The following is a 19,972-nucleotide window of genomic DNA, read 5'->3' on the forward strand; positions in this document are numbered from 1 at the left end:
AAATGGCAAACAAGAGGAATGCCCATGGCATGCTGAGTTCATTCTCATGGACATGGCTCTTTGCAAAGCAGCTCACGAAAGTTGTAAAGTCACCGTTGAGGGTCTGCTCACAACGGATGATGGTCGAGGGGAAGGTCCAGCCTTGTTTGGGGGAGGAAGATGGACGGGGGGAGGAAGAGAAGGCTCTAGGATCGACTGGGAGAGGAAGAGGTGTCCGGGGGGAGGGGGGTGGGGTGGGGGTAGTGAGGTTGGGAGGGGAAAATGAAGGTGTCACAGGGGAGGTTGGGCGAAGGGAGTATGGGGGAGAAGACAGCAACTGCAGAGGTGGGGGGAGGGGCTAATGGGGGAGAAGGCGGAAACTAGGGAAGTAGGTGTAATGGGGGCGGGGTGTAAGGGAAGGAGTTTGGAGAGGGGAGGAAGGAGTGCAGAGAGAGGAGTTAGTAAGGGTGGAGGAAGAAGTAAGGCTGGAGGAAGAAGTAAGGGTGTCTGAAGGAGTCAGGAAGGGGGAGGGAGTTGCGGGGGGGAGGGCAAAGGATGGCGGAAGCAGTAAGGGTGCCTGAAGGAGTTGGGAAGGGGGAAGGTCTAAGTTGGGGGGAGTCTGGGGGGCGGTTGTGGGGGGAGGGGAGGGGGCGAACCAGTTCCAGAGGGGGAAGGGGTTCCAAGGGAGGAAGGAGTTCCAAGTGGGGGTTGTCCAGGTGAATGTGCAAGGGAGGGCTCTAATGAGTCCATGACTGTTTCCTGGGGAGCAAACTGAGGATGGGCATGGTACGAGGGAATGGTGAGAATGACCGGAGGCAGGGGGAGGTGATAGTATGGAAGGGTGAAGGTTCGATGGTATTGGTAGAAAGGACAGCGAAGGTTGTTGATGGGGACTCGGAGGCAGACACAGACCCTGGGGGTGGGAAGAAGGTGGTCAGGGAGGTTAATGTGGATGAGGGTGGGATTTTCGGGAAGGAAGGGAACATGCACATTCACCTGGACATCTCTGAAAGGGTTTTGGCTGGTGGGTCACAGAGGGCAGGTGGAAGGTGATGCTGGGGAGGTCAACAGTAATGTGGGAAAGGAAATGGGTGACTGGGGGAGCGGAAAGGACAGGGGAGGAAATGAAATACTGTATCACCACCATGCTGTCTAAATCAAAAGTGAAATGAGAGTCGTGGTTGGTGAGATCAGGTGCTGCATGGAAGTATGATCAGTGGATGGGCAGGGATACAGGTCAGCTCAGATGGAGAACTGAAAGTGAACCCCAGCAGGCAGCATTGAAAATGCTCAGGACATCGAGGAGAGTGTGATACGGGAAGGATCCGCATGTGTGGGAGAGTGTTTGCACGAGGCTCCAAAGTGCCCTGCCACACACACACACTTCTCCCTCCAGAATCACTCATTGGTCAGCTGCTCCCTCTGTGGTGACAGAGTACTAGGTCGAGGGGCTCACAGGCAAAGGGGACTCAGAGGGAGTGGACTGCCTTGAGATTCCTGAGTGGATGACCCAGGGGTGTCCAGCCGCTACTCCCCCTCCTTTCGGGTGCCTGGGGCACCCCAGCCTGGCTCCTTGAGGGGAAGGAGCGCCTAGACGGGCGTTGAGGTGCCCCATTTCCCTCCCGCATTATCACTGCAGGAACTCACCAATGGCTCCTGTGATGGAGTGCAGGTCTGCACACATCCCTGCATTCTGCTAGACCAGGGTCCCCATGGTTTCCATCATCCTTCCCATGGAGACTTCCATATGCGCACATGTGGGCACCACTTCATCAGAGAGCAGGCAGAAGTACTCTTCTGACTTATGAGCCGCTCTGTTGAGGCTTCCAGCAGCTCTGCATGATGTTCCCTGCCTTCTGCTGACTCTCCAGGATGAGTTGGAAAGCCAAATCCAAAGGATCGTCATCTGACTCAGACCTCGCAGGTGCATCTTCCCCAGTAGTCCTCCAAGTGCTGGGGATCTCAACCGCACCTGCCTCCTCCTGCTGAAGACGTGTCCATGCGGTGACCACCAGATTGTGATCCCAAGCCTGCTCTAGATCTTGGTGCCACCAAGGTGTTTGTCTCTCCGCTGGTGGAGGGTATGTATAAGCACTGTGACAGATCTTCCAGGCTGCTTATTTCCAGCTCTTCAATGGAGAGGTGTCTTCTTGGCTGGAGGCGGGGGCCTGCTTGGAGCTGAGGGACTGGCTGGTTGAAGGTGTCGGTCACTTTGCAGAGCTCCCTGTGAACCAAAGTAGAGATAATTAATGTATGGCAGCAGAAAGTAAGAGAGAGAGCACTCAGATTTGCACTGAGAGAGAGAGACGACATGGTGCAGAATCCTCATGAGGATGTTCGCCGCTGGATGTCCTCAACAGTCAGCATGATGACACACTCCTCAAAGTGAGTGATAAGCCTAATGTGGGCCACTCCATCCCCACATTCTCTCCCTGCTGATGTGAGCAAGCTTCTCCTGCATGAAAATAGATGGAGTGTGAGCAGGGCACATGGCACTGCATGGAATGTTTGTGTTTGTGTGGTTAGCGGAGACATGAACAGGATGAGGACGCGAGCTTGAGACGATTGGAGCCTGATGGAGATGTGAGGGTGTATGTGAGAGTTAGTAGTGTTGTCCCTTAAGGTGTGAGATCCCTGCAGATGTGTGATGGGTTTGTGAGTGCGTGAGTTGAGAGTGATGAGAAGAGTGACTTACCCTGGTGGAACAAATGAGACTATTCATCCTGAAGCGGCACTGGGTGGCTATCCTCTTTTGAAGGGCATTGGCGCTGACCACTGCTGCCACTGCATCCCATGCCGAATTTGTGATGCTGCTACCCATCCTGTGGCCAGAGTGGGGGTAGAGGGCATCATGACAGGCCTCCACAGCGTCCAAAAGGCGCTTGAGGGATGCGTCACTAAACCGGGGGGTCTGTAGTCTTCTTGCCTTTCAGGGCTATCTGTCTTCTGTGCAGCAGCCCTGGGCTGGATGCACTGAGAGGTGTGCGTGTGGCTGCGCTTTAAATGTGGCACCCGGTGTGATGAATCATCGAGGTGATGGCATGGCTGGCAAATGAGAGCATGACCGCCATCGAAACGATATATTTCCTGAGAATGCAAAATTAATGCAATAGGTTTGGGACGATATGGTGTGAGAAGCCGCCATTGTGGCTGGCGGGTAAAATGTCATTTTTCCCGCCCGCTATCGCACTTAATGCAAATCTGGGATGATTCTGCCCAATGATTCAAAAGATGCTGATCTACCATCATAAAATTCACAAGTGCCTACGTTAGGAAGTGGAGACAGACGGAAAAAATGTTACCCCTATACTCCAGAATTTGGCAGTTCACAAAAGATTGTATTTTTGGTGCGAATCAGAAAATACTGCACTCTTTACACGCTGTGCATTTTGCTACCAGTGGATCCTGTATGTTGACACTGGGGCTGAATTTTAATCTGTTTTGGTGTTTGGGTTTCTGTGTGGGCCGCAGGTTAAAGGCACCAGAAACTGCCTAGGGAAGCTGGCAGGAACAAGTTGATTTCCACATTTAACAAATACATTCGTTGGCACGCAGGAAATGCCATGGTACAATTGGGTCTGACATTTTTCTTGTATAGCAAGTACATATCCTAGTGCAATACAAATCCTTTTTCCTCCTTTTCCTATTACCTCTATGTGGTGGAACCTCTGTGGCTTTAGTAGAGCTAGACGCAGGCTGCTCGTTTCCCTGTTCTGACCACTCAGATGCTTTTGGTTGACATTTTCTGGGTTTTGGAGCTTTTGTGGGCCCGGCCAAAAGCTATCCCACCTGCACCTGTGCAGGGACAGACTCTGCCATCAAGGCAGGAGGCAGCATGCGGGGCTCTGACAGAGGAAAGAGGGACAAAGGGTCAGGAGTGGAAGCACTTTGAACAGAGTTGCCACTGCCATCTACCCTTTCTCCATTTTCCCTCTTATGTCCACCACCCCTCCCAACCCCACAACACTCCCTTGCAGGCCAAGAGCTAAAGAACACTTTGCTGTACTTCAGTGAAGGGTTGAAGGGCTGCAGTGAGACTTTCCTCCATTTTGCTGAAGGTGGCAGTCTATGTGGGCAGCCCATGGGTGAAAGCCAGCACGTATTGCCACATCTGATGCTCCATGCAGGTGGCCACTTTTCCATGGATGCAGACATCAGTGGAAAGACCTGAGACATCATGGTGCTCATCTGGACTCCTCTAATCTCTCCAATCATGCCTAGCACTCTGCAAATGCTGACAGAACCTCACACATTTTCTATTGCTCCACAATAGTTCTCTTCATTGACCCTGAGGCTCCACATTTGCATCCTGCTCAGCAGAGCTTGGAGAGTTCTGTGCCCTCTGAAAACATGTGATAATCCAACTACCTCTCTTGGTTGCTGTCTGCAATGGAGCTGGTGGCGGATGCATGATTTGTGTGACGGTGCTTCCTCAAACTGAGTGACCTCGCCTGAGGAGTCTGTCCTCTTCCAGTGGCAGTCTTCATGAAAGAAATGAACTTAAACTGACAAGCTAAGTGGATTCTAAGTTATCATTGTGCAGATATCATATTTCACTGGCACGTGACATCAAGTCTACACGAGTGAGTGTTGCACGCTATGTGATTGTGTTACATTTAATTCTGTAATCAGCTGGGAGACCTCCATCTCTCCAATTCCAATGGCCAGGCATTTGGAAACCTGGCTCATCTGCAGTGCCTCATCTTCTGCTGCTGTCAGGGTGGCAAAGGCTGAAGTGCCACACCGTGTTCCCTGCCTCTCTCTGGTGTTGTGCTTTCTTTTTCTGCAAGGGAAGATAGAAGAGACCTCTAGGTGTTTACTGTTTTGAGGGGATATTTGCGGAGGGTCACTGGAAGGATGAGTGTGACATTGTGATAAGATAAAGGTGAGTATCAGTCAGTGATGGCTGGTCAGGTGAGGATGTGTGGAGGTGCCTCGAGAGAAAGGCAGGGGTTCACCCGTGAGTGTGCTGGTCCAAAGGGTGATGTGCATGAGAAGGCTGAGGAAGGCAGTGAGGGGATTTGCACTTGAATATGGAATGCCATTCACTCCTGCATTTATCAAATCATTAAAACTCTTACAGCACCGTATCCACATGCAAGGCACTACATCACTGCTATAGACCTCCTCTGCCATGCTCCACAAGGTCTCCTTGCTCTCTGTGGCTCCCTTCCTCCTGCCATATGTGGGGTACAGGTCCTCCCACTAAGTCCTTCACGCCTACAGCATGATATTCAGTGACGCATTTGAGAACCATGGTGCAGGCTTTACACATTAACCCTTCATTTGCCCATTTGCTGATTCAGTTTTGTCACTTCTAGAATGCTTCTCTTTGGAGCCTCACATGGTCCCCTCAAATAGCAGAATTGAAACAAACTGCAGTGGGTCGTCATTGCGCCTACCCTTCGCAACTGGTCCGGAAAAGTAAAAGTCAGATATAAATGCCATGGCTAAGTTGAAAAGCCACTGACAAGCAGGCTGCTTAAACTTCTGGGTTCCCAATACATAGCTGGCATCCTCCACCGTGAGCAGGTCAGAAAGTTAAAATTCAGCCGTGGGTGTCTGACATGGGAATATGGTCAATTGTCTAGCACTGCCAAAAGTTTTGCTGAGCCTATTAATTTTTTGGCCTCACTGAAAAATACGTTCCATTAATCTGGCAATTGCATTAAAATGTTTAAAAAACATAATGAAGGCTTTCCTGTATATAACAATGACTAACACTTCATAAGTACCTCTGCATTGGTCCTGAGATTGTGAAAGGTGCTTTTACTGATGAAAATGAAACTCAAGACTGGTGTTTGGCATCAGCTTCCGATGTTACAGGTGTGTTTTTTTCCTTTCTTTTAGGTAATGGGTTGTGTTTGGGGGGGCCTGCATCACAAAGAGTCCCCTTAGTAATCTTATGATCAGAACAAAATTCAAAATTCAAATTTTAAGGTAAAAACAGGGACATTTTTGTCTAAATTTGCTAATATATCTGACCACAGAATTAAGTGAAAACATTTATCCTGCAGGGAGTTTTACTCCACATCAATGCAAAAGTGACACAATGGGCCAAATTTAATCCAGAGTAGGTTGGGAGGAGCTGTAGAATTGGGAGGAAAGGCAGGAAGTGGAAAGGGTGTCACCTTCCTACCTGCCTGTGATTCTGTCAGGGACAGGAAGATCAAAGGCTTCCCCCTGAAGGTTAATGAAAGGCTACTTAAGGGCCTAATTCCACCAATGCTAGCGGCATTGTAGGCCCTACACCTACACCACCCAGTAAAATCTGGCGATCTCCTTGTGGGCTCAGGGTCAGGGTGGGGGCCTCCTGTTCAAGCACCCTGTGGCCAACCGAGGGCCCCCAACCACCCAGAGATAAGAGCTGCTCCTCATAAAGATACCCCACCCCCCACCCTTAACAAAGTCCATCCTGTTCTGCCTCCCCCCACCTTGCTGGTGCCTGCCTGATGAACCCTAGTGAGTCAGATCCACTTACCTGGGTTTTGGATCTCCCCCATTGTCACTGGTCCAAGCTGGTTGCAGTCCCACCAGTGACCACCGTTCATGGTGGCGCTGCTGGGACTGAAGAGCTAACAGCCCTCTGATTAGCTGGCAGCTCTTGGTGGTGAGATCTCCACCTGTAAATGTATGGAAGCCAGACAGTTAACTACCTGATGACCATACAATTGCATCAGGTCTCCCCAAAATGGCTGTGGCGTGTTTTCCCCTGGGATTTCCGGCCCACAGTCGGGTCCAGCACCATTAAATTCAGTCCAATAACTCTGGAACTGGGTCCCAATCCAACTTAAGAATGGAACAATACAACAACCCTCTAAGGAAAGTTCATTCTTCTAGTTTCACTCACAATGCAGTGTAATGCCAAGTTTAATATAAGTGTTCAGGTTACAGTTGGACCTCTCAGAAATGTTATAATCCAAAGCAAGGTTTACTTAAAAGTTTGAGAGAGTGACTGCTCCCACCACAATCAATATATTTAAAATATAACTGCTGGGCGTGGTAGAATCTGCAGAGCTCTCCCCAGACTACATGACTTGAACTTGTATTCAGGCCATATAAACAAGGTTCTGCTGAGTAAAAATAGATACTTTGGATACCAATCTGAAACCTGTGGTTACAGTATAATCACACTCTAACAGTGGTAAGTGTGTGGTCCAGTTATATCTTTTTGTTCAACTTAAATCTTACTTATAATTTAGTTCATATAATTTAAATTATTTGGAGTAATAACATTAATAGTTTAGAATGTTATCAACACAAAATCAAAATTCCAAAGAATTCAAGATGATAGTTCAATTAATACACGATAACAAGATTAATGTAATATAGTCAACCCTGTGTATTTTAATAATATTTATATAACATCTTTAATGTAGGAAGATGTCCCAAAGGATTTCATAGAAGCATAATCAAAAAATGAATGCTGAGCCAAGGAAGGAGGAACAGCAAGAGAGATGACCAAAAGTGTAGCCAAAGACATGTATTCTAACAGGATCTTCAAAAAGGTGCCTTTGGCAGCCTAAGAGTATCAGTTCTGGGTGCCATACTTTAGGAAGGATGTGAAGACATTGGTGAGAGTACAGAGGAGATTCACAAGAATGATTCCCTGGATGAAGAAATGTAGCTATGAGGATAGATTGGAGAGGGTGGGACTGCTTTCCTTGGAGAAAAGAAGGCTGAGACTTGATAGAGGTATTCAAAATCCTGAGGAGTAATGGACAGGGTAAATAGTGAGAAACTGTTCCCACTCAAGAGAACATCAAGACCTAGAGGGTACAGATTCAAAATAATTTGCAAAAGGAGTAAATGTAATGCAAGTAAAAATGTTTTCACTCAGAGAGTGGTTGGAGTCTGGAATAAATTTCTTGAAAGGGTGGTGGAGGCAGGTTTGATTGAGGTATTCAAAAGGGAAATTGGATTGCTACCTGAAAAGAGAGAATGTGCAAGGTTACAGGGATAAGGCAGGAGAGTAGGACTAGGTGGAATGTTCTGGAGTTGCCATGGACTAGGATGAATTTGGTAGCTGAGGAATGGAGTTTGTAGTAGGGACCTAAGACAATGGCTTCAGTCTTCACAATATTTAATTGGAGGAAATTTCTGCTCACCATGTTGGATAAGCAGTCTGATAAGTTAGTGAGAGTGGGGGAATTGAGAAAGGTGGTGGCAAAATGGAGCTGGGTGTCATCAACATACATGTGAAAACTAATGCTGTGGTTTTGGATAAGGTCGCCAAAGGGCAGTCTGTAGATGAGGAAAAGGAGGGAGGTCAAGGATAGATCAATGGGGGACACCAGAGTTGGTGGTGCAGGAACTGGAAGAGAAGCCAATGCAAGTGATTCTCAGTTAGATGCATAAGAATGAAACCCGGTGAGTGCAGTCCCACCCAGCTGGATGTCAGTGGAAAGGCATTTTAGGAGGATTGTGTTCTCAACTGTGTCAAAGGCTGCAGACAGATTGAGAAGGAGGAGGAAGATTAATTTATCTTCAGTCACATAGAATGTCATTATGACTTTGATAAGAGCCATTTTGGTACAGTGGCAGTGGTGGAAACCTGATTGGAGGGATCCCTATGCAGTTTTGGATAAGCTGATATTTTCAAAGGATAAAAGATAGGAGGCTAACCCGGAAAGCACAGGGAAAATTGAGTGGAAAAAGCTGTGGATGGTTTCAGTGGCAGATAGATTGAGGTAGGAGTGGAGATGTGATGTTACAGAGGTCCAGGTAGGTGGCCTTCATTGGTTCAGGAACTGTGCCACTCACATTTGCTCCACAATAAAAGTTCTTAATACTTTTTCACTGCTGCTAAGATTATTTATCCAAGGGGCAAGCTCATGATATTTGTTGGATCCAGTACCATTTAACTGGAACTGTAATCTCAGATAGTTATCTATCTAATGGAATGCTCTCCATCATTGGCAGAGGTATAGAATTTAAAAGTAAGGATATAATGTTGGAATTGTATAAAACGCTGGTGAGGCCACAACTGGAGTATTGTGTGCAGTTCTGGTCACCACTTTACAGGAAGGACGTAATAGCTCTGGAGAGAGTGCAGAAGAGGTTTACAAGAATGTTGCTAGGGTTAGAAAAGTGTAGCTACGAGGAGAGATTGGATAGGTTGGGGTTATTTTCCTTAGAACAAAGAAGGCTGAGAGGTGACTTGATTGAGGTGTACAAAATTATGAGGGGAAAAGATAGAGTGGACAGGATAAAATTGTTTCCCTTGATGGAGAATTCTAGAACCAGGGGACATAGATACAAGATAAATGGCAGAAGGTGTAGGGGGGACATGAGGAAGAACTTTTTTACGCAGAGGGTAGTGAGTGTCTGGAATTTGCTGCCCGAGTTGATGTTAGAGGCAGAAACTCTAAAATCTTTTAAAAAGTACCTGGATCTGCACCTTAAGTGCTGTAAGCTGCAGGCCTATGGGCCGGGTGCAGGAAGGTGGGATTAGAAAGGGCACCTGGTTGTCCTCGGGCTGGCATGGACAAGATGGGCCAAATGGCCTCCTTCTGTGCTGTAACTTTTCTATGGTTCTAATGACTCTGGATGTGATTACAAGTAATTAGTAATTTTTAAGTGTGTATATATAGTTGGAAAATAATGTAACATGACTGTTGTTAGAAAGGCAAACAACTCCCTGCTGGTGGGTTCTGGATTCATTGACTAAGCATATATTTGCTTGGGTACGGAACCAACTCTATATCATATAATTTCAAGCACAGAAGGAAGCCATTTGGTAAATCACACCCACACCACTTCTTTGAAAAAGCTAGCTACTCAGTCCCATGTGCCTGCCTTTCTCCCACAGCCTTCTTTATGGATAAATATTAATCATTTTATTTCAAAGATACTGAATAACTAGTTTATGTACACAGTAAAATTGTCAAAACTGAAAAAGGCTTTTGAAAGCTGTATTCAAATTCAAACAAAATCACATGTTCTGTCATAATTGCACTTGTACAATTCAGTATACTGCCAAACAGAAATAAAATGTTTATCAGGAAAATTCTTGACCCATACAAACATCTATTAACTTGAAAGCAAATATAAATTATCCAGAGACAATAATCCAAACAAACTATCCAGCAGGAAGAAGGAGTGACTGCCCTGATAGCAGAGATTTCCAATCTTTTTCCTCCTTCGGCTTGATTTTTGTGTTTGCAATCACTGAGGTTCATTAGCTTGGTTATTATATTGCCAGTGTACGCCCCATCTATTGCTTCTTCCTTCAGCACGGAGTGGAGGAGGCAAATCAGGAATGGGTTCCCTATCTCTTGGCACCACTCATTTTGCACAACACAACAAAGAGAACACATCAGAGTCAAGTGCTGCTTTCGCCTGATCACAATCCTTCTTCTTTTTCTTCCTACTAGAAATACAAGAGAGGAAGCCAGAGTAGGAGACACAACCCTAAATCCGACCTAAGCCAGGAGTTCTGAGCCATCCCACTTCTCTGAGCAGAGCTGGGCGGCACGTGACCGGACGCAGGCTGCTGGAATCAGGTGGTGGTGATGACGCAACGGCGGTGCTCTCGAGCTCGGACGGTTGGATGTGATTGTGCCTCGCGCCACTCGCCTCTCAGTCGGAGCCGCAAACTTCACCTGCGGGAGTTACCGAGCGGGTCGAGCGCCACCAGGCTCCGCCAGCCAGCCGGCCGGAGAAGCAGCCGGCCAACGTTGTCAACTTTTCGCTGTCAACTTTAATAATCCAGCCCCGAGTCCGACATCGCTCGCCTACCCAAGCTAAGCCGGTGGCCCCGCAACTGTGTGACAACAAGAAAACAAGACAATGAAGGACTGCGGAGGGTAAAGGGAGCCGCCCATGGGCAGCAGCCGCCCTACCTGAGAGAGGGGGGTGTGGGCGCGAGGCACCTGGCAGCTAGCGCGCGGCCCCGAGCCGCTCGGCCCCGCCACCGATTGTTGTCGCTCGAGTCGCTCCCGGGACAATGTCCTGGGTGAAGCTTTTCCTGAAGCCCGGGGGCAACCTGCGGAGCAGCTACCAGCCGGGCAGCATGTTGTCTATCGCCCCGACCAAAGGGCTGCTCAACGGACCTGGGGAGAACAGCTGCTTCCTCAATAGTGCGGTGCAGGTAAGGGAGCGGTACACTTACAACCAGGCTCGGGCTGCGCTGAAGGGTTCAGCAACAGCTGTAGCAACAATAATTCGTTCGGCACACTTGCAAAAGCCATGTTTAAAGTTGGGGAAACTTTTAACTTGTCGTGTTGTGTCTGAAGGCGCTGCTGTTTAGCTCCACCCCATTGGTTCCCGATGTAAGGAATGTAGTGACACCCTGATTGTATGTCGTCCTGTTTACCACTTCGGATCACTGTCCAAAAAGTGTCACCCATGGTATAACTGACCGCAAGAATTCGTATTTTATATTATTTTGTTGAGTGTTTAGCTTTTTGTTTTTGCAGATCTATAGAGTTGTCATCGTGCCGTGTAGCAAAACTTTATCAACACATGTAGCCGGATTGCGAAAACAGCCCAGATTGTTTTGAAGGGTGACTCATAGACAGTCGTTAGATCCTAAGAAGGATAGGAAGAGGTGATATTTGACAGGTCTGATGCAGACGCAATTTGTCGTCTGATTTTGAAATGGAAACAGTTAAATCTTAATTTTATAGCGCACAAATAGCATACTGCAAGTGAGGTTTGTTAAGAGTGAAGTGATACTACAGGAAAAATGCTGTTTTAGATTCTGATAGGTTTTATTCTTGGCTTGAACCCTGATTTTAAAATCTTAAGTTTTTTTCATGGGAGAATGGCAAACATCCATTTTCACTTTGCCTAATGGTGCAATTCAGGATTGAGCGGTATTTTGTATTTGTGGGCCACTTACTTGTTTACCATGACCCTTTTGAGTCACAGAGTTTGGCCAGTGTACCATTAGTTTGCGTATATCTAAAACTGAATGCCAACCGATCTGGATACTCTGACATAGATTTAGTCGTCGTTGAATAAAGAAGAATCTATACCAAACGTTCAGGCACATGACATTTGAGCAAGACATAAACAAAAAGAGATACAAGCTTAGTGTGTTGATAAACGAGGCTATATTTCAAAATAGAAGGTGACTATATATTTGAAAGTTAAGAGTCTACTAAAATCTTTGGAGTCTAAAAAAAGAACAGTAACTCAATTTGGATGGCTGGCATGTATGTTGCAAATATAATCATTTTGCATCCACAGTATTTTGCTTTAGTCATTTTGGTTGACAGTTTCAGCTGGTGGAAAAGGGAGATAGGTTTGAATTGGTTATTATTCCAATTACGTGAAAAGTTAGAAGTTGAAGATTCTATTAACTTTGTCATATTTGTGCCCAGTTTGGACAGAATGGCATAATTGCACAGATTATGTTTAGATAATCTATTTTCAGAAGCTTAATCATGTTTAATTGCTTATTTTAAAGACCTCTGTTGGGGCACCTCTCAGCCTTCACCTTTCTAGAGAAATGAAGTCTGTCTTGATAGTTATGACCTCTCAGTTTTAGTATCATAGGTCTTTTTTATTTGCTCTTTCACTAGTGCCTCTATATCCTTTTTATAATGTAAAGACTGTGCTGTGCACAGTATTGTGGTCTAACCAGGCTTCTATTTAAGTTTAACATTGCTTCTCTGCTTTTCAAGTCTGTTCTCTCAAAATAAGAACCAGTGTTTACCAGCTTATATTTAGGTGAAAGTTCCTTGAAGAGTTACATTTTTAATATTTTTAAAAGCCTGGCTAAAAATAGTACGGAGAACAGTGGGGCATAAAGTGTACTTTTAAAAATGTATGATGAGTTATACCATGATCTATATGATCCTGGAGTAAGATTTACCATTTTAAAATTTGTTTCAGCTTGAAGAAATTGGCAGTTTAGGTGTAGGTTAATCAGCATTCAATGCATACTTGCGTTTGAGTCTGGAATTGGAGTGCGGGGCCCTTAGCAGAACGTTACAAAAAAAATGTGGTCACCTTTGTGGCCAGTTTGCTTTTTCTGTTTGAATACACTGCAGGTAAGATTTCTGACAATGGAGCCAAAGTAGTTTTTGTAACATCTGAAAATCTATCAATCTCTGCCTTGAATATAATTTGAGTTTCTTTGTATGACAAAGCATTTGTTCAAAACCCTCAGTTTGTGCTAGAAAACTTTTCAGTTCATGCTCAGGGAGGAGGATATATCTTTTAAAGCTCCAACTCCCTAGTGAGTTCACAATATTTTTACAGGAAAAACAACCTTTAATTCAGGTATTGACTGTTGTGCCTGGTACTATCTATGGGGTGCATTTTTTGGTAAAAATATTTTGTCATAGAAGACCTATGCAAATTTCCACACAATTTGTGGGAGTGAGGCTTCACTGTGCAGAACAATTCATTAGAATAAAATACTTTTTTTTCAACAAATGGAAAGAGAATAAAATTATACTACATTGAATGATCTGTTCATGTTGAATTTCTTTGCTCAGTGATTTATTACCTACAGAGCAAGGTAAAAGATAAAATCATTGAAGCTATTCTAAATAACGAATGTATTTTACACTAGATGGGTGCATTAGGTGAATTGTGCACTAGAACAATGAGGTTTGATGGAACAAATTAATTTTTATCTGCTCGGTTTATTCTTTTGTTCATATGTACTGTTCCAGTATTCTTTCCCATTGAAATTTGAATTAAGGTTTTTTTCTATAGACTTGTATGGATTTTCAAGTCTAAACAGCTCTATTCGACTGTAATCTTAAGTTCATTTTTTGTCTTACTTTCCATTTCTGCTCAAAAGATACTCAGTAATTCACGTTTTAAACTATCGACTGTTCAGAAATGTGCTGAGCTAACTATCTTGTAACAGGTTCTGACATGGAAAGGGAATTCTGAGTAGGACGAATCTAACCCAGCCAATTAATGCACCCTCAGTCTGCTCCTAATCATAAACAAAGTGAGAAGAGTTAAACAATGGTTACATCAAATGATGCCTCCTCACTGACACTCAGTTCAGGTTTTGCCAGAATTGCACTACTCCTGACCTCGTCATAAGCCTTGGCATGGACATGAGCTGAATGCCAGAGGAGAAGAGGAATGAGAACAATTGCCCTCCATATCAAAACAGTAATCAACTGACTCTGGTACAGATGCCCTGCCAAAAGCGATGTTGGGAAAACGCTACAGTGTCATTATACCTGTTGCAAAAGAAGATAATTGTGTTTAATAGAGGCCAAAAATCACAATCCCCGGGCATTGTTTTTGGAGTTGCACCTGCAATAGCATTCAAGAATACTATTCGGGGCAAAGCAGCCTGCTTGATCAGTGCGTCTGCCATTGAATTCAATATGGGCCCATTTCATCACCAACACACTAGCTACAGTGTGTAGGATCTACAGGATGCACTGGAGGAACTCATGTTTATTTTGATAGCACTTCCTAATGCATAGCATTCACCACCAGGAAAAGGAAAATAGTGTAATATCATGAGTGCACCATCAGTCATAATCCCGATGTGGTCCCCCTCCAAGTCACACACTTGATTTGGAAACATGCTCCTTCGTCACTGGGTCAAAATCCTGGAATTTTCAATATTAGTTGCTTTGGATTGATGGTGGACCTTCTCCTTAAACTGCTGTAGTCTGTTTGCTTTGTGGAATCCCGTTCAGGATGATTCCAAGAAAAGGCCACCATCAATACAAGGCAACAAATTAAAATTTGCCAAATTGTTCACATTCCAAGAAGAATTGCATTTTTAGATATTTTTTAAAAATGCCACTTCTCCACAACCATTAATGGATTAGCAGATGAATGGGAGTACGTTGTCCTGGATTATCTCAGGGCTAGAGATCAGTAGGTGATGTGGGAGACTATGGGAAGATCAAAATAAAAATCAAGTCCGCTTACTTCTCAGGTTGGGTCAGGTGGGATTTAGAAGAGGAGGAAGCACCAACCCACAACTTGCTATGACTGCCATAGCACATCTTTGCGCCTTTAACAAGCATGAGTGCACTTTGGCAGTGTTTCTGGATGTGGTAAAGGTGTTTGGCACAGCAGCATCCGCAGTGAACTGATTGACCAAATTGAATTTCCTGACAGAGCAAACAATAGCTATCCAAGTGGGTACAATTCTTTTATTTATTCATGGAATTGGGTGTTGCTGGTTAGGCAAGCACTTACTGCCCATCCCTAATTGCCCTTGAGAAGGTAGTGGTGAGCTGCCTTCTTGAACCGCTGCAATTCCCTTGTCTTTATCCAAAGACAGGCACTCATAGTCCCAGGTGCTCAGTTGTCAGTCCACTCCTGTTCTTCATTTCTGTTAGACATTTTAGTACTCAAAGATTGTGGCTTGCTCAGTTTCTTGATGATGTCATCATTTAGGTAACTGCTTTGCGTTGGGAAAAAAACATCTGAAAGGCTACAAAATTACATGGGTGCTCTGGAGAAATAGGCCAAACTCCACAAAAACATAATGTGAGCCATTCTCCAAAGGACAAGGAACAGAATGTAACAATTAAACTGTATCAAGTTTAGTAGGCAACAGAAGTTCATATGCATAACTTTGCAAGGAATGTGGTTTGCGCATAAAATAGCATCAAGCAGGTCAGGCCGATTGCGACATAAAACAATATACTGGTAATGCTGGAAATCTGAAATAAACAAAAATTGCTGGAAATGCTCAGATCAGGTGGCATTTGGAGAGAAACCCTTCAGGCCGAGTTGACTTTTCATCAGAACAGTTGGTGTTGCTTAAGGGAGAGATCAAGAATGCATGTGATGGGACAAGACATTGAGAATATTTTATATTTTAGGATGCATCAAGGACAGTGATTCAAGGCGTCCTGGATGCCTTGGAGATATTAATACTCATAACACAAAGGGTAGAATTTAAGTTGGAATCCACGTGGAATAGGTTGAAATCGGGGACGTTTGCCGAGGAAGGAAATGTGGCTGTGGAAGAGCACTTTTTGTTAGATATCTGATTAAACACGAGAAGGGAAGTATAAAGCAAAGAAGGTGAGCAAGGTAGCAGAGCCAAATGGAAATCCTGTTGGAGAGAAGAACGGAACTTCAAAGGCATTCCTGGAAGAGAAGTGGCAGTGAATTAAACACTAATATAAAAGCAAAATACCGGGGATGCTGGAAATCTGAGGTTGGAACTGATGAAAAGTCATCTCGACCTGAAACATAATTCTGTTTCTCTTCACAGATGCTGCCTGACCTGAGTATTTCCAGCATTTGCTCGTTTTTAGTTGGGCTGATTTTGAGTTCTCTGTGGAATGTATCACTGTGTCTGCTCTGGAGCCTCCTGATGATGTATTAATTCTTCAGTTGCCAATTCTGGAATCTGGCCTTCCAGCCTACTCCACTGTGAGGCACCCACAAATTAAGCAGCTTTGAAACAATCTAGAACTGAGCAGTAAGGGTGTCACCTCCCCCACATTAAGGATGTCTCAGGGATCATTACCTTTTGCACATCCATTTTATATTGAATATTCTCTAATATTACTGCCAATTCTAAGGGCGGATTTCAGTGCCACTCATTTCGCCCTTATTATGGAAACCTTCTGCCATTGCCTATTGCTAAGATCTGCCAGCAATTACACTTTAGAAATAACTTCGCATTACCAGTGCTGACATGAAGGAGAATAGAACCCACTATAGTATATTTTGTGCTGTACGTGGGTCTGCAGCAGATGGCAGCTCTTTGCAACACACAGTGACAGAGGGGATTCTGTTGCAGAGGTTAACTGAGTGGCACTGATATTCACACACCACCTGGCATTGACTGTTACATTTTAGAATATTCAATATAAAATGGATTTATAAAGGATAATGTTCTCTGAATTATCCTTAGTGAGCTCATGTGTTACCAACTGAAATCTGTGCTTGCCACTTGTGTGGTTTCTATGTTTATCAAGTGTACACTTGTGTATAAAGTATGCTTGGGCATTTCCTCCTGTACCAGCATTAGGCTAACTGGTTTGTTTTTGGGTTCAGTGTCTCACTTCTTTTGAGCATTGGGATAACCTTTGCTTTGCTCCAATTCTTGGCAGCAGTCTCATGTCTTTATGGAACAACCACACTTGTGAAATAAATCCTTATTTTTTGGTTTTAGGGTGTGTCAGGGTGTTTTAGGGTTGCTTATGGACATTTTATTTCTTGAATTTCTTCATGTTTTAATAACCTCTGCATAAATCTAGATTGAACTAGAATGAGTACACTTAGTTTGTTCATTTTTTTTCTGCAGTGAATTTATTTAATACATCTGTAGTTTCCAGAACTTCTCTAACTTTTAGATCCTTGAAATTTGAAAACAGAAGTTTCCATACTGGCTGGACAAAAATATATTTGAGCTGGACTACTCTGGCTGTAGTAAAGAAATGTTTAGACCTGTGCATATCCTATCAGTTGAACGCCAACATGTCTCAGTTGATAGCACTCATTCCTGAGTTCGAAGGATGTGGTCCAAGTCTGACATAAGATAAGAAACAGGAGCAGGAATAGGTCAGTTAGCTCTTCGAGCTTGCACTATCCCCATATTCCTTGAGATTTTTAATATGTAGAAATCTATCAATCTCAGTCTTGAACATGCTCAATGATTGATCCACCACAGCCCTCTTGGTCATAAAATCCCAAAATTTTACCACCCTCTGAATGAAGAAATTCCTCCTCAGTTCTAAATGACCTGTCCATTATTCTGAAACTGTGGTCTCTGGTTCTAGACACCCCAGCCAGGGGAAACATCCTTCCTGCACCTACCCTATTGCACCCTGTAAGAATTTTGCATACTTGAATGAGATCACCTCTCATTCTTCTAAACTCCAGAGAATAAAGGCCCAGTCCATTTAATCATACCTCCATAGGGCAATCCCTCCATCCCAGGAATTAGTGAATCTTCGTTGCACTCCATCCATGGCAAGTATATCTTTTCTTACTCCAGAGACTTGAGCACAAAAATCTAGGCTGACACCCCAGTGCATTACTGAAGGAGTGTTGCACTGTTGAAAATGCCGTATTTGGATGAGGCTTTAAACTGAAGCCCCGCCTACCCCCTCGGTTCGATGTAGATTGCATGACAATATTTTGAGGAAGAGGAGGTTAGTTATCTCTGGTGTCCTGGCCAATATTTATTCCTCAGTCAACATCACAGAAAAAAAACATTACCTGATCATTATCACATTGCTATTTATGGGAGCTTGCTATGCACAAATGGCTCTCATAATTCCTACATTATAACAGCATCTACCTTTCAAAAGTACTCCGTTGACTGCAAGGCACTTTGGGACATCTCAAGGTCATGGAAAAACTCTTTAAAAAGAAAGTCGTGCATTCATATCAACCTGACAATCTGATGCAGTGTAAGTGGCTTTGTTATTAGTGTCTCACCACATCTCACATAGACATGAATCTTTGTGATGCTATGTGTTGGTAGATATCACATTAGCCTGGGTGCAGCTGTATCTGAACAGGTGCAAGTTCACACACTAAAACGTGTATGCTTTAGAAAGTGAATGTATATTTAAATAAGAATATTTCATACCTTGAAAGGCTCTGATATTTTTCTGTATTTTCATGCTATAAATTAACTGACCTGGGTCCTGATGGCAATGTTTCATTTGTACATATGGTTGTGTGGGTTGGTATACTTGTAATCGGTCCCACAAGATATATTCTATATGTAACTTAAAATTTGAATTGGATTGGAGCAGCAACTCTTTATTTTCTCCTTTTGGCAAAAAGTTCTCTGGTAAAAGTGACATGACTAGTACTTCAAGGGGAATGGGGCATTTCTTTTTTATTCTAACTGTGGTTAAATATGGAAATACAAAGTTTAACTGCAGTTTAATAAGTCACCTGGCATTGGTACACAACATAAATGCCACAAGGTTTAGAAACATTAAGTTAAATTGACTGATAGGCCATTCATTTTTTCTGAAGGTCAGTGGATTTTTTGGGTTTCAATTTATAACAAGAAAATCCTGTCTGACTACAGACTAAAAACTTGTAACTTTTTTTGTCTTTTTTATCTCTCTTTCCTCTATTCAAGTATTGAAAGCATAGACTTGTGGATTTAAAACAATTATGTATGCCATATTAACTGTGAACCTAAGCTGAGAGTATTGGCAGGCTGTTTGAGTTGGAGCATCAAGGCTGAATTTGATTCTCATCACATATTAAGATGAGCTTGCTTCTAACAGCTTAACTAGGTACCAATCTGAAGCAGGAACCATTGCTCTCTTTGTAATTCATTACAAGCTCACTGAAGTGATTTAAATGTTATACTTCATTAAACATATTGAAAATGTTCATCATTGACTCAATTCATACACATGCATGTTGTTGGTTTCGCATGAGTGGGAAATGTTCTGCTTTAATATGCTGAAATTGTTAATCCTCATTAACTAACTAAACATATTTATTGTAATGTTGCACAATAATAAATGGTTTGGGTATCCATTTGTATGTTATTTTGTAGTCATGAAAATGTGATAGTGACTTCATGTACTCCAATGCTGCAATTTAATTTTACATCCTCTTGAGAGTCTGGTATTTATCAGTACTAGTGCAGCTGACTTGCAATATGCTATGTTGAAAATTGTGGGCACAATTGTGTTCTACTAACAAGGATAGAACATCAACTAGGGAAAATTGCTCATTCTGATTTGTTTATAATGGAAAGTCTATGTGATAAACTTGAAGACACACAACTGAAAATGAAGAATCTTTAAGCAATATCGTTGGTGGGGGGAGGGTGGTGGATGGAAAAGTATTTCAATTGAACATGAATTATTTTAGCGCTGTAGGAACATACAAGCATGAGTAGGCTATTTGACCACTCGAGCCTGCTCTGCCATTTCTTTTTATTCATTCACGGGATGTGGGCTTCGCTGGCCACGCCAGTATTTATTGCCCATCCCTACTAACTAGATCATGGCTGATCTTTTACCTCAATGCCTTCTTTCCACACTATCCCCACATCCCTGGATGTCATCGGTATCTAGAAATTTATTGATCTCTGTTTTGAATA

At 43.7% G+C, this 19,972-nt stretch overlaps 1 protein-coding gene across 3 annotated transcripts in view; it reads left to right on the forward strand.

Annotated features, from left to right (window-relative positions):
* The first annotated feature begins 9,864 nt into the window (after positions 1 to 9,864).
* LOC144681546 (ubiquitin carboxyl-terminal hydrolase 53-like) overlaps positions 9,865 to 19,972 on the forward strand; it is a 130,482-nt gene continuing 120,374 nt past the window's right edge. The window contains exon 1 of one of the 3 annotated variants that reach the window (XM_078543209.1): positions 9,865 to 11,071. In XM_078543209.1, coding sequence (XP_078399335.1) covers positions 10,928 to 11,071 — 144 coding nt within the window. In that variant the 5' untranslated portion in view covers positions 9,865 to 10,927. The remainder of the gene's footprint in view (positions 11,072 to 19,972) is intronic. The other 2 variants (XM_078543227.1, XM_078543219.1) reach the window with 2 other exon arrangements.

Source organism: Cetorhinus maximus, chromosome 1 (genome assembly GCF_964194155.1).
Source record: "Cetorhinus maximus chromosome 1, sCetMax3.hap1.1, whole genome shotgun sequence".
Lineage (NCBI taxonomy): Eukaryota > Metazoa > Chordata > Chondrichthyes > Lamniformes > Cetorhinidae > Cetorhinus > Cetorhinus maximus.